The sequence below is a fragment of the Calonectris borealis genome, chromosome 7, assembly GCF_964195595.1.
Source record: "Calonectris borealis chromosome 7, bCalBor7.hap1.2, whole genome shotgun sequence".
Lineage (NCBI taxonomy): Eukaryota > Metazoa > Chordata > Aves > Procellariiformes > Procellariidae > Calonectris > Calonectris borealis.
The window spans coordinates 23,930,015-23,947,558 of NC_134318.1; the positions used below are offsets into that span (position 1 = coordinate 23,930,015).

At 43.0% G+C, this 17,544-nt stretch overlaps 1 protein-coding gene across 2 annotated transcripts in view; it reads right to left on the minus strand.

The window, feature by feature from the left end:
• The window catches only part of VSTM4 (V-set and transmembrane domain containing 4), a 42,272-nt gene extending 25,127 nt beyond the window's left edge, over positions 1–17,145 (minus strand). Inside the window, exons 1-4 of one of the 2 annotated variants that reach the window (XM_075154617.1) lie at positions 16,919–17,145; positions 10,987–11,385; positions 3,108–3,176; positions 1,534–1,641 (exon numbers count right to left, since the gene is read on the minus strand). In XM_075154617.1, the coding sequence (XP_075010718.1) occupies positions 1,534–1,641; positions 3,108–3,176; positions 10,987–11,385; positions 16,919–16,973 (631 nt within the window). In that variant the 5' untranslated portion in view covers positions 16,974–17,145. The remainder of the gene's footprint in view (positions 1–1,533; positions 1,642–3,107; positions 3,177–10,986; positions 11,386–16,918) is intronic. The other variant, XM_075154619.1, reaches the window with a different exon arrangement.
• Positions 17,146–17,544: the final 399 nt, after the last annotated feature.

Below are 17,544 nucleotides of genomic sequence, written 5' to 3' on the forward strand. Positions count from 1 at the left end.
CCTGTCTGCTAAGCTTTATTCTGTTACATTTCCATTGAATCCGTAAGTTTAATGCTGCCAGTGTTTACTGGATAATGTTAAAAATCTAAATAAAAATTTGGTGAAGCCTGCAATTATTCAGATATTAGGGTAGTGAAGAAAGGATTTAGCAGCTCAGAAGAAATTACTTTTTTTCTGTTGTATATGCTTATTCTATATTGTATTCTATATTATTTTTATATTTAACTGGTGTTGGCTCAATGTAAAGACACCTTTTCTCCAAGCTGCTTATATGCTTACACCAGCATAAATCACCAAAAACAGAAACAAAATCTAGCCCAATGTCTGTTCAAGAGAAACCAGGATACATCGGTGTATCTAGTGCTTGTGGCTTCAGGGTGACTCACCACGACCAACATACTTAAGTGTGGGTACTCCCTTGGCACAAAACTTCTGTCATCACTTAACAGGGTAGGAAGCATAACATTGATCTTGCTCCTTCCTCTTGGCAAGCAGAGTTGTTGGGCTCAGTTAGAATCAGAGTTACTCTACCGAGCACACTACCAGGAAGATGGAGCCACAGCCTGAAATGTGTTTGTGGTCAGGCAAGGACTTCTGTACACATCTATTTTTGGCTTACATGTATTCTCCCTCGTGTATCTGAGTCACTCATTCCTTCATGGTACGTGTGTAGTGCTGAAGAGGCAGCAAAGTTACGATTCTCTCCTGTCATTAAAGGACAAATCACTAACCAAACTCGTTTTGAAATCTTCTGTTCAGAGATGGTCTTTACGCTCTCCTCTAACGTGGTGGCTGCTAAGCATGCTGGTATTGCATCCTCACAGCTTGTGTGAGGTCTCCAAATAAACCACTCTTAAACCAAAATGAAAGTAGAGCCTGCACTGGCTACTCCACAGGTATGAAATAGCACTTTTGATTACAATAGGGCTGCTTTCATGCAGGTTTAGCCTCTCTGAGAAACGCTCTCTGAGGAAGAGAAGAATGAAACAGTAATCCTTGATCTTGAAAGATTATTATGAAAATGCACATCTGAATGACAAAATGATGCTTTGGTTTCAAAGAACGCTATGAAGGAGAGAGTGCTAATAACCTCCATTTTCCCAAGAATATTGACAGCCAGTCAGGAAGGGAGAAGAAAACAGAACAGAAGATGACCGCTTTGAAACCCCTCTAAACTTGTCTGCAGAAATGTCACTCATGCAAAATGTTAGCTACATCTGGTCAAAACGCAATTTAATGATACAGCACTTGGTCTTCTTTGAAAGAAGTTCCAACAACCTTCAATTTATGTTTATGCGAAGTTGAAAAATTTTGAAAAGTCCAAAGCAAATTTAAAGCAATTAAAGGGAGCAAAATGCCTTTGTTCTAGTTTTGCTGGCAGAAATGGTCTTTTCTACCAATATTTTTTTGTTTGTTTTTATTAAAATCAAGGCAAAGAGATATTTGTCTTCCCTGCCTTTTCTGCATTCTCCTTCTCCCCCTCTCCCTCTTTGGTAAGGGCCTTGCAGTCAGCAAGAATGACATTTCACTCACCTGTGGATCTCCTCTTGTTCAGGAGTGACTGACAGAGGATGACAAGTGTAAAAAGGAGGACGCTGATGATTCCTATTGAACACACAAAGACGGCATACACGTACAAATCTGAAAGCCAAGCATAGATGATGGTCAGCGTTGCAGCTCTATGCTTCATGCTTACAGGATAGAAAAAAGTTATGTCTACAAAATCTAAATAGACCATGGCCCAAAAGATTTAGCGTATCAGTTCAGAAGTAATTTATCCCTCTTGAAACTTTCATACAGTATCCTGCTCAGTTTAAAATTTGGTTGAAGTCTCCATAAATGCAAATAGGTGTAGTTACGAGGGCTTGCTTTCAGGAGGGAGGAAAGGGCTGGTTTGGGGTTTTTTCCTCTTTTCTTTTTTCCTTTTTTTGGTGGGGCAACCAAAAACCAAAAGGACTTCAGTTGGATTATTTCCCAGTTCAAACAGCTGTACTGGTTTTAAAAAAAAAAAAAGTGGCGGTGGGGGAAGTGCTGAGTGGCTGCAGAAGAAGGAGGAAAGTCTGTGACTGCTGCTTCTGGTGGCAGCACTGGCTTGAAATTTTTGTGGTTTTTTTCCTTTTAATTTTTCAATCTACTGCCTCAGTCTCCCTTTATGGCTTTTATTCAGGTGCCATAACACATTCCCACTGGAGCTGACAGGAGTTGTACCATGGCAGATCAAGATGGAGTATTTTGTTCAGAAGGAGAAGAAATCTTTAATGACTTATTTCTGCTTTTACTAGAACTTTAAATAGAGTACTTTAAGGATGCTCTACCCATTAATGTCTTAAAATGTCCTTAGGGAGGTATACTGGCTTCTTTCCTGCTTCACAGAGAGGAAACTAAGCCTCAGAGGTCAAGTGTTCTTGTAGAAAATAGCGTTGCTGGAACTAGACCCCTGACCTGTAGTTCTGTGCTTCGTTCCCTTTACACAGTACAACAATATAGCTTGTAAATTGTGGTTTTAACAGTAAGGCTCCCCACAGGATCCAGGCCAGCCTGCGAGCGAGCACCACTGCCTGGCAGGCAGTGCAGCAGCGTGGCTGCAAATGCCGTGCTGGTGCTTCGCTGGCACTCCAGATTGGGGCAGGAGGAGGAGGAGGAGGGAATCCCAATTGCCTGCAGATTCTGGATTTCAGTCTCCTAGAACAGTTGTTCACTAATCTACACAGAAAATACTGGCTTGCCCTGCAACTCAAGGGAGCTTTCGGCTGCTCTTGCAGCGCAGAGCATGTCTGGTGAGCAGTTTCTAAGGCTAGTGGGAGTGCAGAGTGCTTGGTACTTCTTCACGCAGCACCTTCCTGGGTAAGGGGGTTTATTTGCATTGCGTGATTAGCCAGGCATAGGTTATTTTCCCATTGAACAAACATATGAGAAACTGAAACTGGAGCCTTCCATTCTCTTTTCTCCAGCACCCCTTGTATGCTGTGGGATGGTTTTTCAGGCAAGACCTGAGTTTGCACACGAACTAGCAAAATTGGGCCTGATCGGGGCACTTTAGTTGTACTGTAGCATTGAACTAAAGTAACATCTTGTATACAACCAGTAGCAGTTAGATGTATCTTTACCTTCAAAAAACTTCCAAGCTTCATGGTTTTTCTTGAAAGTGGGATCATCAGCAGATTTTGATGAAATCACTGAAAAAAAAACAAAGAAGACATGACAAGAACTGAAAATGTGTGACACAAAATGTTGGGACCTCTTGAAGTAAATGTAGTTCTGCCTTAGAATTCACTGCACCAAGATCTTGCCTTATCTCACAGGGTAATGACCTTTCAATGAAACACTTCAGTTACAAAACAGATTTATAAAAATGTCTTCCAGCAAATCTCATCTGGTTTGGCATCCCTCACAAATGCTGTATGGGTTGCGAGACTGCCTCCTTGTTGTCATCTTATTCTGGGAAGATGAAATGTGTGGCTCTTCAATTGAAAGTTAAATGCAGTGAAGTACAGCAAGAGGATAGAAACACACTTTAGAAGAGCCTAGGCCTTAGAATAGGGTGGCCATCTGCTTTAAGGTCTGTAGTAGCATTGTGGGGATTGTCTGAGTATCCCAGGGAAAAAGCTGCTATTAATGCTGTATGTCTGTGTTCTCAGTTACCCAGAACTTGTACCTCTAGGGTTGCAATTTGTGTTTCTGTCCCAAAACAGGCTACTTCTGAGAGAGGAGATGAACAACTTTTGCTCAAGAGAATGGGAATTTATTTTCCTTTGTAGTTAAGAAGGTTTTTTAACACTGTAGTCTATTTCTAAGTTTTAGAGGTTAAGGGAAAAAAAAATAATTGGAAGAGCAGTAGCTTTACTGAAGGACACCCCTCTGAAGACTTCCTGAGAATTGACTTGGAGCCAGCCACATTAGGCACCGATTTTTTTAAAAAACAGGGAAGTTGTTCTAGCAATGCTTGGCACTGAAGTAATCTCTGCCAATATGTTTCCCCAGCTTCAGGACTGACTCTGTAGGCCCCTGGTTTTGTTCAACTTGCCTTCCTTCCAAAGCTCTTGTGGATGTCCCTTGGCACGTTGAACTGCCCTGCCGTTCCTACAACAGCACCCAAATAACCCGTTAAAGTGGGAGCACTGCTCGTGAGTTCTTTTTCTTCTTCCTTCCTTCAGAAGTTGGCTTCTATGCCGTGCCTTTTAAAGATACATGGATATGACACCTGCCTATCTGCAAAGAAGCCACCCATGCATGCATGGACTTTCTGAAGCATGTCCAAATGCTTTAGAAAGTGCATATCTGAGCTGGGAAGCAGAACGCATCTACTTACCCTCAGTGTCCTTGGCTTAGATGTAGGAACAGATTAGCCTGAACATCTTAATTAATGTAAACTGCTCTGTCAGTGCTTTATCAATGGTCATTGACTGTTGAGTGCAGAATAGCTTAAATTCTTGGCCAGAGTAATTCCCCTGCCTATGGGTCGGGTTCTTTTTCCCCTGAGAAGGAAGACTGCATGACCACAAGGTGTACCAGCTCACCTTTATATCCTAGAAAAAGGGCCAACCAAATGACTATATCCTAATTCAAGTAAGAGGGAAAATAGCTGCAGATTTTGCACAGAATTGCACTCTTTGTTTCAGAAAGAGGAGCAGACTACAGAACTCTGGGCAAATGGATGAATGTCAATGTCATAACAGCTGTATAACCTAGTACTAGAATCCAAATGCTCTGACTGCTGGATCACTGTTCAAAACCCTCTCTGCTCTCCTCAGCCAGATTGTTTATGCATGCTGACATTTTTTGATGACATCAGACTAGATGATCTCACTTATGGTAATCCATGATTTTTTTTCTGCTAGCAATCATTGCAATGGAATAGGAGTCCGGTGATGTCCATGAGATTGCCAATGAGGTCTGAACCTCCTTCTTACTGGAAAGGTAATTCATTAAGGAGTGTCCTGCAGTGAATGTGAGGTGTGGGGCTAACTCAGTTTATATGGAACTGCTTTCAGGACTAATGAAATCTTCTGTTTAATTGTGATGGGAAGCTCATCCTGAATTTTTTAACAAATCTACTCATTTGTTACATGAAAGTATCACATGTGTAGATTTTTGGCAAGTATTTTAGAATACTTTCTCTGAAAAAAAAAAAAAGGGCTTTTGTTCATTTTGGGGGAAAAAAAATTCTTGCATTCCTGTATCTTGCAACATTTTTACTGTTAGAAAACGCCACATGCAACTAATATTTAATAGAACTATGGGAAACTCTGACACATATACTTCCTAACGAGACAGATTGTTGTGATCATCTCTACTTGTTTGTGTTGTCTATGCCAGTAGGATTATAGTTGGACTGCCTAATTTTCTGTGTCCTCCTACATGTAGTCTCTTCTCTTGGATTGTAAACCATTTGCAACACATATTGCTCTTCCTAAGAAATGTGCAGTACCTTGCATAGTGGGCTTGAGGGACTACCCAACTATAAATGATGGTTTGGAGGTGCTGCGTATTCTTCTGAGAAGACTACTCACTATTTTGAGTTTTCTGATAGGAAGGCAGTGGGAGAACCATCTTTCTGATGTCTTTTTTTTCCTCAAATAAACTTTTCTAGTGTATTCTGTACTATAATAAAGATCATTAACTTGGTTTTAGGCTAACACTGACCACACAAACCCGGGAAAAGAACAGATGCCTTTAATGAGAAGATGGGGGAAGGGGAAAAGGTTCACCTTAGCTTAGAGGGAAGATGTTGCATGGCTGGAGTAGGAGACACTTCTTGGCAACATCAGGACATGGACTTCTCTTGGTTTTACTACCAAGATTTAACAGCAGCCTTTTTATAAATCCTATTTGTTGTCTTGTATTCACTGCACCTAAAGGGGGCAAACTGCAACAGTTCAAATTTCAGCTGGGTCTTCTGAAAACACTAGGAAGTTGCTTAATTGACAGGTGAGTCTATGAACAGAAGACTGTAAGGACTCCATCACCATCAGATGAGGCTCCTTTTCTGAAGAAATATATTCTGTCCCTAAAGGAGAAGCCAGATATGTAGCTAAACTTTTAACTGCCATCATTACATATTGAGGAATCGTAGCCTGTAGCTCAATTGTTTTTCCACATCTCCAATATGTGTATCTGTATAAATTTGCGTTGCAAGAAAATGCACTTGCAACTTCTTCATGGCCTACACAACTTCACACCTGCAAACTTGCTAGCAAATAACAAAATCTGAATATAAGTTAATAGCAGTAGATACTACAGACCCAGCTGTAATCTGGTAAAGTCTTTTGCTTTGAATAGTGCTATGCTTGGTGGCTAACAAAGGCTATATACTGAACTGCCCCAGGTTTTTTCTGCTTCAAGAGCAAGTCAGATTTTGAAGAAGCAGAATGACCCTTTTCCATTCCCTCTGGAAATTTCTGTCTTACACAGTGACCTCCTCTTCCTGTGTGAACAAAAAAAGGGACCTAAATGCTACTTCTGCATCCACTTGATGCACAAGGTTGTAAGAAATGTGCCTGGTGCTTTAGCATAAAGATACTATTTTGAATTTGGCCATAATTGCAGACACATTAACTGGAACAAAATGTCAGACAAGACAGCAACTGTGATTTGTTTGAATACTGTTACCTTATTTGATAAAGCACAAGCAGTACAATTTGTATTGCTCCTTTTGTTGCATCCTGGATCTAACTGTAGTATAAGTAAATCCCTTTGCAATAAAAAGTGTAACCGATCATAATATAAAATACAAAATGTGTTTGGAACAAAATTTCCTTGAAAAGCCCAAGTGTTACCATTGGGGAAATTGGGGACTTTATCACCACTCTGAGAAGAGTTGCCTTCCCTCCCATGCGTAGCAAGTCCTGTACGCTCACAGTGTGTTAACCGAATGCTAGCTAAGGTGTCCTTTGTTTCCAGTAAACAGGCTTTTAGCAGTAAAACAGTTGCTATGGCATTTAAAGATAAGTAATTTTTCAGATGTCTTAGTATCTTTAATCTGGATTTAGAATTAGAATAAATACTCTTTCGGGGTGGCCGGGGGGGTGGTGGTGTCTGCCTCAGATGCCCACGGGGTGTGTTGTCGGTGTGTCTGGTCTACAGGTGGGCCTGCCTTCCTCCCCTGTCTCGGGTTCCTGCTCTGCTTTGGGTTACGTTTGAAGCAGAGAGAAGCAATACTGCTGACCAGAGAGTGTGAGAAAGATGAAGTCATGAGTCTCAAATCCCCACCCTGATTATGTATTCATGAATCATATTAAAAATCAGGGGGGAAAAATAGTATTTAAGGGCTGGACCGAAAAGTTACATTTTCCTTCTTTGCAATAACTAAATTGAACTGAACCCCACACTTTAGCTAGGAAGAGCAATGAGAAGTTTCTGTGTTACAGTAAGCAATAGCCTGAGCAGCTATGAAAGATGCAGAGTGGCTTTTTGTGAGGAGGGGTATGACAGGTGGTGTGACAATATTTTATATTGCTTTTTCTTCTGCTGCCATTTACCTGGAACATGTCATTCCCTTTCCAAGCACTCCTGACAAATCCGTATGTTTCACTATAGGCATGTAAGAAATTCCATCATTCAGTGAATGAGAAAACATTCTTTAAAATGCTGACCTGCCCTATGAAATGATATTATCACAGGAAAATCCTAAAAAATGATTCTCCATCTGATTTTCTCTTTTTTTTTTTTTTCTCTTCTTCCCCGCAAACCTGTTACTTGTTCTGCACTCCTTGGGTACATCTATTGGTCTATTTTGCAAGTCCTTCGTGCAAGAAGCACATTACTTGTTATCCACTCTATCTTTCAGTGTACTACTCTTGCAGACAGCTACCTGGTCTGGTGCAGAGGATTTCAGGGGAAGGGTCAGTATAGCGTAAGCCCCCAGCTGAAACAGTACTTTCCTCCCTCGCTGCTTCTCTCTGTGTCTTGACACCAGACCTGGCCCTCTCTAGCTCCCATCCCTCAAGTTATCCTCAGAATTTCTTCCCCAAAGCACTGGAAGAAGGTGTGATCTATCTGCTAGGAGACTGCGGGATTGTATGGTGGCCTCCCAGCCCTGCTGGTAGGCCTGCAAGCTTCAGCCCTGGCCATCCATTCGAGGTGCTGTTGGAAGTGACACCCCCTGGTAGTTACTGTCAGCCTCTCCTCCTCTTCTCCCCCAGCACAGCACTTGAACCACTTGTTCCTTCTAGGCTGAGATGAGAGCCTTGGCTTCCCTTCCCCACACCAGTCGCCAGCTTTGCCCCTTGCCAGAGGTGAGAGGCTGAGGCAGCTGGAGTGATCAGTCCTCCTGCTTGCCAGTTCCTTCTTGACAGTGGCTGAATCCTTCCTTTCAGCCAAATCTAGAGAGGTGAAGGAGGAAGAGATAGGGAGAGGAGGAGGAGAGCCAGTTCCTAGCCAAGGGCAGGAACAGCAGGGAAGAATGACTGCTGAGCATGGAGCAAGCTAATGCCTGAAGTCTGTAGGGCTAAATCATGCATACAATAAAGTTTCATTTCACATCCCTGTGTGGTTACAAGACTAACCACTGTGTCTTGGCTCCAGCTGCCCAACATGGGGTCAGTGCTTGCAAAACTTAATGCCCTCCAGAGATTAAGATGGCTGAGTTCAGGAGATGTTGGGCTCTAGTGTTTTCATTCCTCCTCATTCAAAAACAGAAGAGTGAAAACAGCAACAAAAATCAAAGAAGAAACTGTTCTTTGAGCTGTGAGGCTAATGAATTCTGTGTCCTGTACCCTAATGGCTCCCCCCTCTGCAACAACCTTAGTACTGGCCACCTCCTCCTGTGGTATGTCCAGGGGCCCCACTTACTGACTGCGATGTGGAAGGTGACTGGGCACATGGCGGCTCAAGAACAATAATTACCTTTTTTGTTCTTACAGCTTTCCTTCAGTGAGGAAGTTCCTGCAGATCCTCTCTCCCTCCCCCCCAGCCAATTTCACATTACTTGTACAACCTCAATATCTTTAAGACCGTTATCTCGTTAAAATCAGCCCATTGATTCAAAAGGGTGCAGTCTAGTTGATAGTGTGATCACGTAGGCTTTGGTTTCTTTAGGATACCAGGTTATGGATTACAGATGACATTGGGCTGCAGGATCACATTTCTGACCCATGGTACTGATTGCTCTGGTGATTTGTATTTAAGAGTCTAATGAACTTTGGTGAAGTTTTCCTTTAAGTCCCACTTCCCTGATCTTCAGGGGAAGAAGCGTGACTGATGCACACAGCTGGGGTCTGGGTGCTGGAGGGGTGGGCTTTTCCCTGGTGGAGACAGATAAGGGGTTGGGGTTCCGGTTTGGACTTCGTCCTGCTCCGTCATTATTTATATTTCTGACTGTCTGCAACCAGGAAGCAGAGGAAATCCCATATGAATGTCTTAGAGACTTTCCAGACAAGTTTTGCATACCCTATAAGACCAAATAGTTTAGACTAGGATTTTCTTGCTATTGTTTAAAATTGATCCATATTGTTTGCTACTAATCTACACAGAACTTCAGCTTTGGATCATTAATGTCTTTCATCATTGCTAGTAATAATCAGCTAATTACATTATATTAATGCCATGATTTCTCAAGGCAGATTTAAACATTGGTGGTCAACGTGAAGCGTAAACGCTCTTTATCTCTCATTATGTGTTTTTCACATCTTTGTTCTTATACTTCTGATAGATCAAAATGAAAGCTTGTGATACCTGAGAGCTATCCACAGGAGATCATATACTCACAAAGATTATTTTTTGCTGTGACATTTGTCTCCCTGTGTCTTTATAATCCGAAAGTGATACAGAAACCTGAATGACACCAGTGAAGTTGGCATTGACAGAATGTGCTTTGGATTAAGACTATGTAAACGTGTTCAAATCTATCTTGAAAAGGCCTGTAGTCAACAGAGTTCCCTCAGAGCAAAACTGGTTTCAGAGGAGAGCTAGGGCCACTTTCCCCAAAACATAAATTAGATAAGGGGGATTAGGGTTTCCCAGCTACAAGAATAACCTTTGCAGTCTAAACACAACAATAAATTTAGTATCAACAGCAATGGCAGAAACTTCATGAAGTACAGCTTTCTCCCACAAGTTTTCCTGTGATTGCTGGATGAACCTTTTGAATTTCCCGACCCATGGACCAAGCAGTCACACTTGATTTTTGGCATTATCTTTAGAGTTGGACCTGTGGGAAATCAACTTTTCTGTTTATAAAACCACAAGCAGGGGGCTAGTTTGCCAGCTAGCGCTAATGGCACAACTGCAGAGCTCAACGACTCCTTCAAAGGCATCTGTTCTCTAAAAGCCAGTTTCACCCATCTCTGAAAGCGTGGGTGTGGTGGCGTTAGATTTTGAGAGAAGGCCTTTTTTCAACTTGGTTCAAAATCCTCAGTCGTTGCTGGTCATTTCTTTATCTGAAGTTCAATACCAGCAGGATGGTCACTGCTTTTCTAGCTCTGCTTTCTGGCTACAAGTGGCATAAACAAAAGTACAGAAGTGATACTAGAAACGCTACTTACCAACTGCTGCTAGACTAGAACTAAAAGCAATGAAAACACCAAGAGAGAGGCAAAACATAGACCTAAATTATAATGCTTCTATTTCTGGCTGACCCACTGCATATTCTTCAGAAAATAAGTTAATTTCTCTCTGTTTCTCTGTTTCTGTCTCTTTGTATTTAAATAATAATGGCATTTGTTTATTCCCACTAGCAAAGCTGTAGAGACCTGTAGCTGAATGTAAAGGAGTTTTAATTACTGCTATTCTGGTAAAAGGCAAAGGAAATGCACTATCTTGTACAAATCTACCAATCTTCTCACTTCTTTACATTTTATTATGGCCTGAATAATGTTTAAATTGTAATGTGTAAGTAAGGAGGTTGAGTATTACGTTTTCTACTCATATCCACAGATAACACTTAAAAATAACCTAACTTCAAATGTCTTATGGATGAACTTGAACGAAAAGAAAAACAGGGATCGTGGGACAAGAAAAATGATAGAATTGAAATCAGTAGCCTCTCACCTCTTATTTCAGTAGCTGCTGTGCCATTTGACCATGCTGTCCACTTATTCCTGTGTTTGCCAATTTCCTGGACTTTGCATATATAATGTCCTTGATCTGTTTGCTGGAGGCTTAGAATAAGAAATTTGTACATAGTTCCATGTTTCTCCTTAAGAAGATGAAGTCTTTGCTTGTGGAAATGATGAGTATAATTTCCATAATACTGGACAGACCCAAACTTTGTCATTTTGATCATCAGATACTCCTGGGTAGGTGATGCAGCGAAGACCCACCGCACAGCCAGCAAATTGTCTGTCTTTCTCTTTTGAGAAATGTGGCAGTAAAGGGTAGCATTATCTCCCTCGGAGTATCGCACTGTTGGTCCCGGAGAGACTGTCACATTTAAAGCCTCACAAACATCTGCAAAGGAAAGAAAAGATGTGAGAATCCTCCATACAGGCACAAGAGCACCGTAATCTGTCCCAGCGTGCAAGTCCACAGCAGGTAAACTGATGGCACCTGTTCAGCGTGCAGCAATTTAATGAGCTTTTAGAACCTGACATCTTCTGTCTCTCTGTGAATGTTAAGGATTCACTAAGGCCCTCCTTTAGTGAGTCTGCTCTAGTATTCTTGCTGTCGCTACTTAATAAGATAGGGCTGAAGTGGGCACCTTGCTGCTGTCATAGACCCAACATCACGTAATCTTTCATCAGTCTGAACAAGCATTAAGCTAAAACTAGCATGGACCAAGAGCCAAGAATGTCTTTTGGAAAGCTGTTCCACAACCAGCTCTTCCGATGACTTGCCTCCTTCTTAGGATATCCAGGCTAAATTCTTTCAATAGCCAGTTTATGCCCATTTGTTCCTGTGCCAACTTGAAGTTTAAATAGTGTTTTCCTCTCTAGCACTTGCTTCCTGGCTCCATATAGAAAGCAATTATCTGGTGTCTCAGCCTTTGCTTTGTTGAGCTAAAGAAGCCAAGCTCTGTTAGTCTCCTCTAGTAAAGTAGTGTCTCCACTTCCCTCTTCACCTCAGTAGCCCTTCTCTGCATTGGCTCCAGTTTAAATTTTGGTTTTGATTGTAATAATTTTTTTTTTTTTTTAATGTGGGTGACTGGAATTATAGACAGTGTCTGGAAAGCAGCTCTCCAATGTCCTGTGAAAGAGTCACAGTACTTCCCAGATTTGACTGGGATATACCTTGCCTGGTATACCCCAGAATTATGTTGTCCTTTTTCATGATATTTTCACATGTCATTATATGTCAGTTTATAATTAAATAATATACTTGGCCATTTTCCCTTCTTTGTCATTTGCAGTTCAGTTCCCAGTGTCTCAAAGAAATTCTTACTAATCCCCAAGTACATGACTTTGCTTTACTAAGTTCTGCTCCACTTTTGTTACTTGGTCCTGAGTTTTTCCTACATGCTATCCCAATCTTATGCTAACTTGATAAGGTCACATAATTTCAACGTGCATGTTTCTGTCTACTTTTGGACATAATTGTAAGGTGCAAACCTTACATGATACTGTTCCCTAGATGATCACTGAAAGACTACTAACCTCGCTATATGCCCATAACCAGCTCCTCACTTTACAGTTCCCCGTGGCCTCTCTTTTAAGTAATATTCTCCTTGTCATAATCAAATGGTCATCTCAAGTCTGGGTTAAATCTGTCAGATTAGTCCTTCTGACGCCAAATTCAATTTCATCTGACATTATTTGCATGACAAAATATGACATGAGATTATATTGGGACAAATGATTATTCCATTGTTCCATTCATTTCTGACTCTTGTTTTTCTGTTCTTCAGCATGAACCCAGCTTAGACCAGTTATTTGTCTCTCTGCTTTATTTCTAACCATGGCCAGTATAGGTGAAGGTTGAAAGAAGTCCATAGCTGTTCATTAGAGGAAGATTTTTCTTTCCTGACCTAACCGATTTATGCTGGACTGATTTTCTGAGGCATGGGAATCAACACTCATTTTATTTCCTTCCTAATGTACATTAACAATGTTCTTATTAGTCATATCAGAGACTGACCTATTTTTGACCAATGGTATATTGTGGCAATGTGTTCCCTAAATGACTTGTAATGTGTAATCTACCAGTCTGATGGCATCCACTAGAGAGAGAACCGTATTTCAACAGTGAGCAAGCACTCCCTGAAATGCACTCTGCAAATGTCCTCTAAAATGTGAATATTAAGCTTCCTGTTATGTGAATATACTGTACTCAAATACTAATGAGAATTGGAACTCTGGGAGAATGATTTTTTCATTTCTGGACACTTTTCTAGCACATCAGCTAGGAACATTTTAACAAAGGGGATGAGCGTTTTGGCAGACTCTTGTCTGACATCAGCTCCTGAAACACAAACATATATTTATCTTCAAAATAAGCAAGTAAAGTATTTCCATTCTGTTTCTGAAGGAGTATTGGAGGCAGAGACACTGGTTTTATGGCCCCAGTAAAGTTGTGAAATAGAGTGGTGAATTGTACCACCTTACTTAAAGTAAATCCACTAAATTAAAGAAGTTACGTTGCAGCTGTTTGAGAAGAACCCTCTGAAAATTAATAGTATAATAATTATTTTGGGTCATTTCAATAGAAAGCTCTACCGAATGGTGTATTTTTTCCAAGTAGACATTATTTTTTCTTTATGAAGGAGAAAACAAGTTGTATAAAGAAAGGGATTTTTTTTGTAATTTCTTTAGGAAACTACAGCTAAGTAGTGGCCTTAGACTGTTGATATAATTATCTGTGCATGATGTTTGTGTGTGCAATTCATGTAAGTGCCAAAGCAAGAGATTATTTTGGATTGTAGAAAGCACACAAGTAGAACAGGATGTTGAAATTTAAAATTAAGGCTGAATACCACCAAAAGCTTTCCAGGCATGAAACTTCAGTTATTACTTGGTGGAGTTACCTGACCTTGGTGCTTTATAGGCAATTGTGAAGATAAGATGGCTGCCTGTGCCATTGAAATAAGATTAAATTTTGAAGGTTGTGCTGCTCTGTAAATGAGGAATAAGATTTTCAACACTTTCTGGGGTTCTCATAATTACTTAGGCTATAAATGTTTAATAATTAATTTATAAAAATGTGGTTTGGTTAAATGAAAAACACAAACTTTTTCTATTGAAATTATTAACATGTCGTGAAAACTGTAAAGAAAAACAATTATGTCATTTTCCTGACATGTGAACTTCTTGTTTGGAAAAGCTGGCTAGGATTAATTGTGGAATAGAGTCCCAAAATGAAAGGCAAAAGAATCATTGCTTAATTCGAAACTAGGCAGAACACAGTGCCAAAAAGTACCCAAGAGAAAATACAGAGGAACTCAGATATGGTGATGATGGAAGCCTCTGCAAGAAGATAAAGCAGCATTGTACGTGGAATCTCTGATCCCTTTCTAGCCATTTACACTCATACAAACATAGATATTTTATACCTAAGGCTTCTACTTTTCCTCTGGGGACATGCCTTTTTATAAGGAAATACCAAATTTTGCATCCTTCATGTTGTCTGATCAGTGGGAATCCATCTCCTTATCTTTCTTCTGTAGCTCCTATTGGTGCAGCTGTACAAGAGCAGCAATGGGGAGAGTTTTGGAAATTTCCTGATGCTTTTACCATGATCTGATCTCATCTCATCTCATCTTAAATGTTGAACAGGGTCAGGTGATGCTTTATATAAAACAGAAAAACAGTGTCCATTTGACTGTATCCTCCCACTGCCATTGGAGCAGGAACAGTGGTAGATTTTGGAGGAAAGGGGTCATTTGCCTCGTATGTGGAAAGGAAAAGCCTCATTCAGGGCTCCCAGACACTAGTGGAACTGTTCCTCCTGTCTTTAGGAGGCACTGGATCAGCCCCAACATGAGGTTTACCCCTGTAATGGGCTCCTTGCCAAGACAGAAGACTCCTTCACAGAGAGCAGGCTTGTGTGCCAACAGAGCACTGAATTTCTAGACTTCAGATTGCTGCTTCAAGTGAGGGTTCACTATTTTTCTTCTCCTGCCTTCCCAGTATAGCATGATGTAGCCGCTCAGGTGGAGATCACCACAAGAGTTTTAGTCCTGCTTCTGCTTGGAAAGGGAAACTATTTATAGAAAAGGGGAGGAGAGTGAGTCAAAGACGTGAGGATTCCTTTGCAGTGTGCTTAATCATCAAAAACGTCTCTTCTATTTGCAACCAGCTCCCTTAGTTGCTCCCATCCCGATGTTTTAGCTGTTTGTTTCTTTGCTGCCTTCTACCTGCATGTCTCACTAGCCTGTTTGGAGTCACGGAAGGTTACTGCTGACTAAACTGTGTTTTGAAAAATCCTATTTTGAAAATAGTCCACTTCTGCTTACATCAGTTTAATTCCAAGCATTAGCAAGGTTTGGACTTTGTTGTCTGCCATATTACATAGCAAAACACTTTCACGGCACTGTCAGGAGTAACAAATACTTTTAGCAGCCAGAAACCTGTCTATGCCAGGGCTGTCCCCCCTGTCTGTGCTGGAACAGTAGCAGAGGACCTACAGTCACTGTTGGGTCCTTATGTTTGGTGAGCAGTTTCAGCATGGCTGTGTTTTTGTGGAAGAACCCAAGCTACTTTGGTGGAGATACAAGTAGAGTTGCTCCTGTGCACTGCTCACGCTCCAGTTATATATAGGACCCTCTTCCTTCCTCCATGGAGACTGACAGGCAGAATCTACAACCCACCCTTCAGGGCTGAGAGGACTTTTTTCCTCAGCCCCTGCTGATAGCTAAGGGACTAAAGAGGCAGGCTGTCAGGGTAGTTACCTTCTGATCTCGGATTTGCATGAGTAGAAGCATATGGGATGACTTTTATCCCTGTTGTAGTTTGTTCTGTGAAACAACATTACTGTCAAAGCCTGCTTTATTTTGTCTTCTCTACAATTAAAAAGTAAGAAGAGCAGATGAGCCAGGAAGAAGCAAAGCTCTTTGTTTAAGTGAAAATAATTAGGAGCTGGCTAGCAAGATCACCAAAAGCAACCAGCTGTTTTCAGTTGAACGGATCTGTCTGCAAGTTTCACAAGTCAGAGGCTCCTTCTCTAAGAAAGCTTCTGCAGTGACTAAAGATGGACTTGAACCAAACTTCTGCCTTCACCATCTCCTGCCCTTTTGAGGTGAAGATCCAAATCCAGCTCTTTTATTAACCTTGAATGAGGAGGGCTTCCCCACCCCCTAACCCTCACTGCGCCTTGAAGTTCAGATCCGGACTCTGTCCGTTTTGCAGCTTTAGGACACAATGCTGGCCAATGCACCTTTGATTTTGGAGGCAGAAAGGTCTTGAGCGGGGGAGGTTTTTTTACAAGCGACCTACAGGTTCCGTGACCACTGGATGCCTATAGGGTCTAGGCACCTGTGGAAAAAGCAATGCCAAATCTCCCTTTGCCTCAACTTTGCCGGCAGTTCCTTGATGCAGCTAAACATCGTCCCGCCCGGCACAGAAAGGGCAGAGGACACACTTCCATAAACTTCATGGGAAAGGGTTTTTTGTGAAAACGCAGTTGCGGGTCGGGTCGCTGTGCAGACGCGCTGCTGCCGGGAGCCCGGAAAGGCAGCGGCGGAGCGGGGTGAGGGGCCACCCCGCGGCGGGGGGCGGCGGGGGAGGACCCGGCCGGCTGCGGGGGACCGGGGCGGCGGGGCGCTCGCTCCCGGCGGAGCCCGGGCGGCGGCCCCCCTAACCTCTCGCTAAGCCCCCTCTCCTGGTGCCCGAGTCCCGGGCGCTGCCGCGGCCCGGGGCCGCTGCCCCAGCCCCTACCGCGGTGCCGACGGTGCGGGGGGGACCCGGACCCTGCTCCGCGGCGCGAAGGGGCGGGCGGCAGCCCGAGGCGGAGCCCGTGGTCCTGCAGGCGGCCGAGGGGGCTGCCCCGTCCTGGCCGGGAAGGGGCTGCCGGGGCTGGGCGCCGGCCGCTGCGCGCCCGCGGTGCCGCTTACCTGGGGCCGGGGCCGTGGCCAGCAGGGCGGCCAGCGCCGTGGCCAGGAGGCGCATGGCCCGCGGGGCGCCGGGTCCCGTCCCTTCCCTCTCTGCCGAGCTGCCTCCCTCCTCTCCTCCCTGGCCTCACGCCTCCTCCCCGCCCGGTCCTCCCTTCTCCCCTTGCCTTTCATCTCCTCCCCTTTCTCCTCCTTTTTTTCCGCTTTCTTCCTTCCCTCCCTACTTCTCTGCTCTTCCCACCGCCCTGCCCCCTATTCAACTCTCCTCCTCTTTTTCTCGCCTTCTTTCCCTTTCTTTTCTCCCCACCGAGCTCAGACCTGTGGGGTGGCACTAGGGCTAGATAGGGCTGCTCCGTCTGTAGTCTGTGTGATCCCCCTGTGCACACACACCCTGCCCAAAGGACACCATCTGTGCAGCTGGTAAGCGGAAAGCTCCCTTCTCTGAGCACAGAAAGCCTCTTTGCGAGTGGCTGAGACAGCCTGGCAGCCAGGGGTTGTGGGGCAGGGTGCTGGGATGGGGAAGGCTGTGTTATGCATCCTCTCCGCTTTCCTGGAGGTGTTTGAAATTTTGCAGGCCCTTATGCCCATTCCCCTCATCCCACTCCTTAACTGGAACAGGACCACCATTT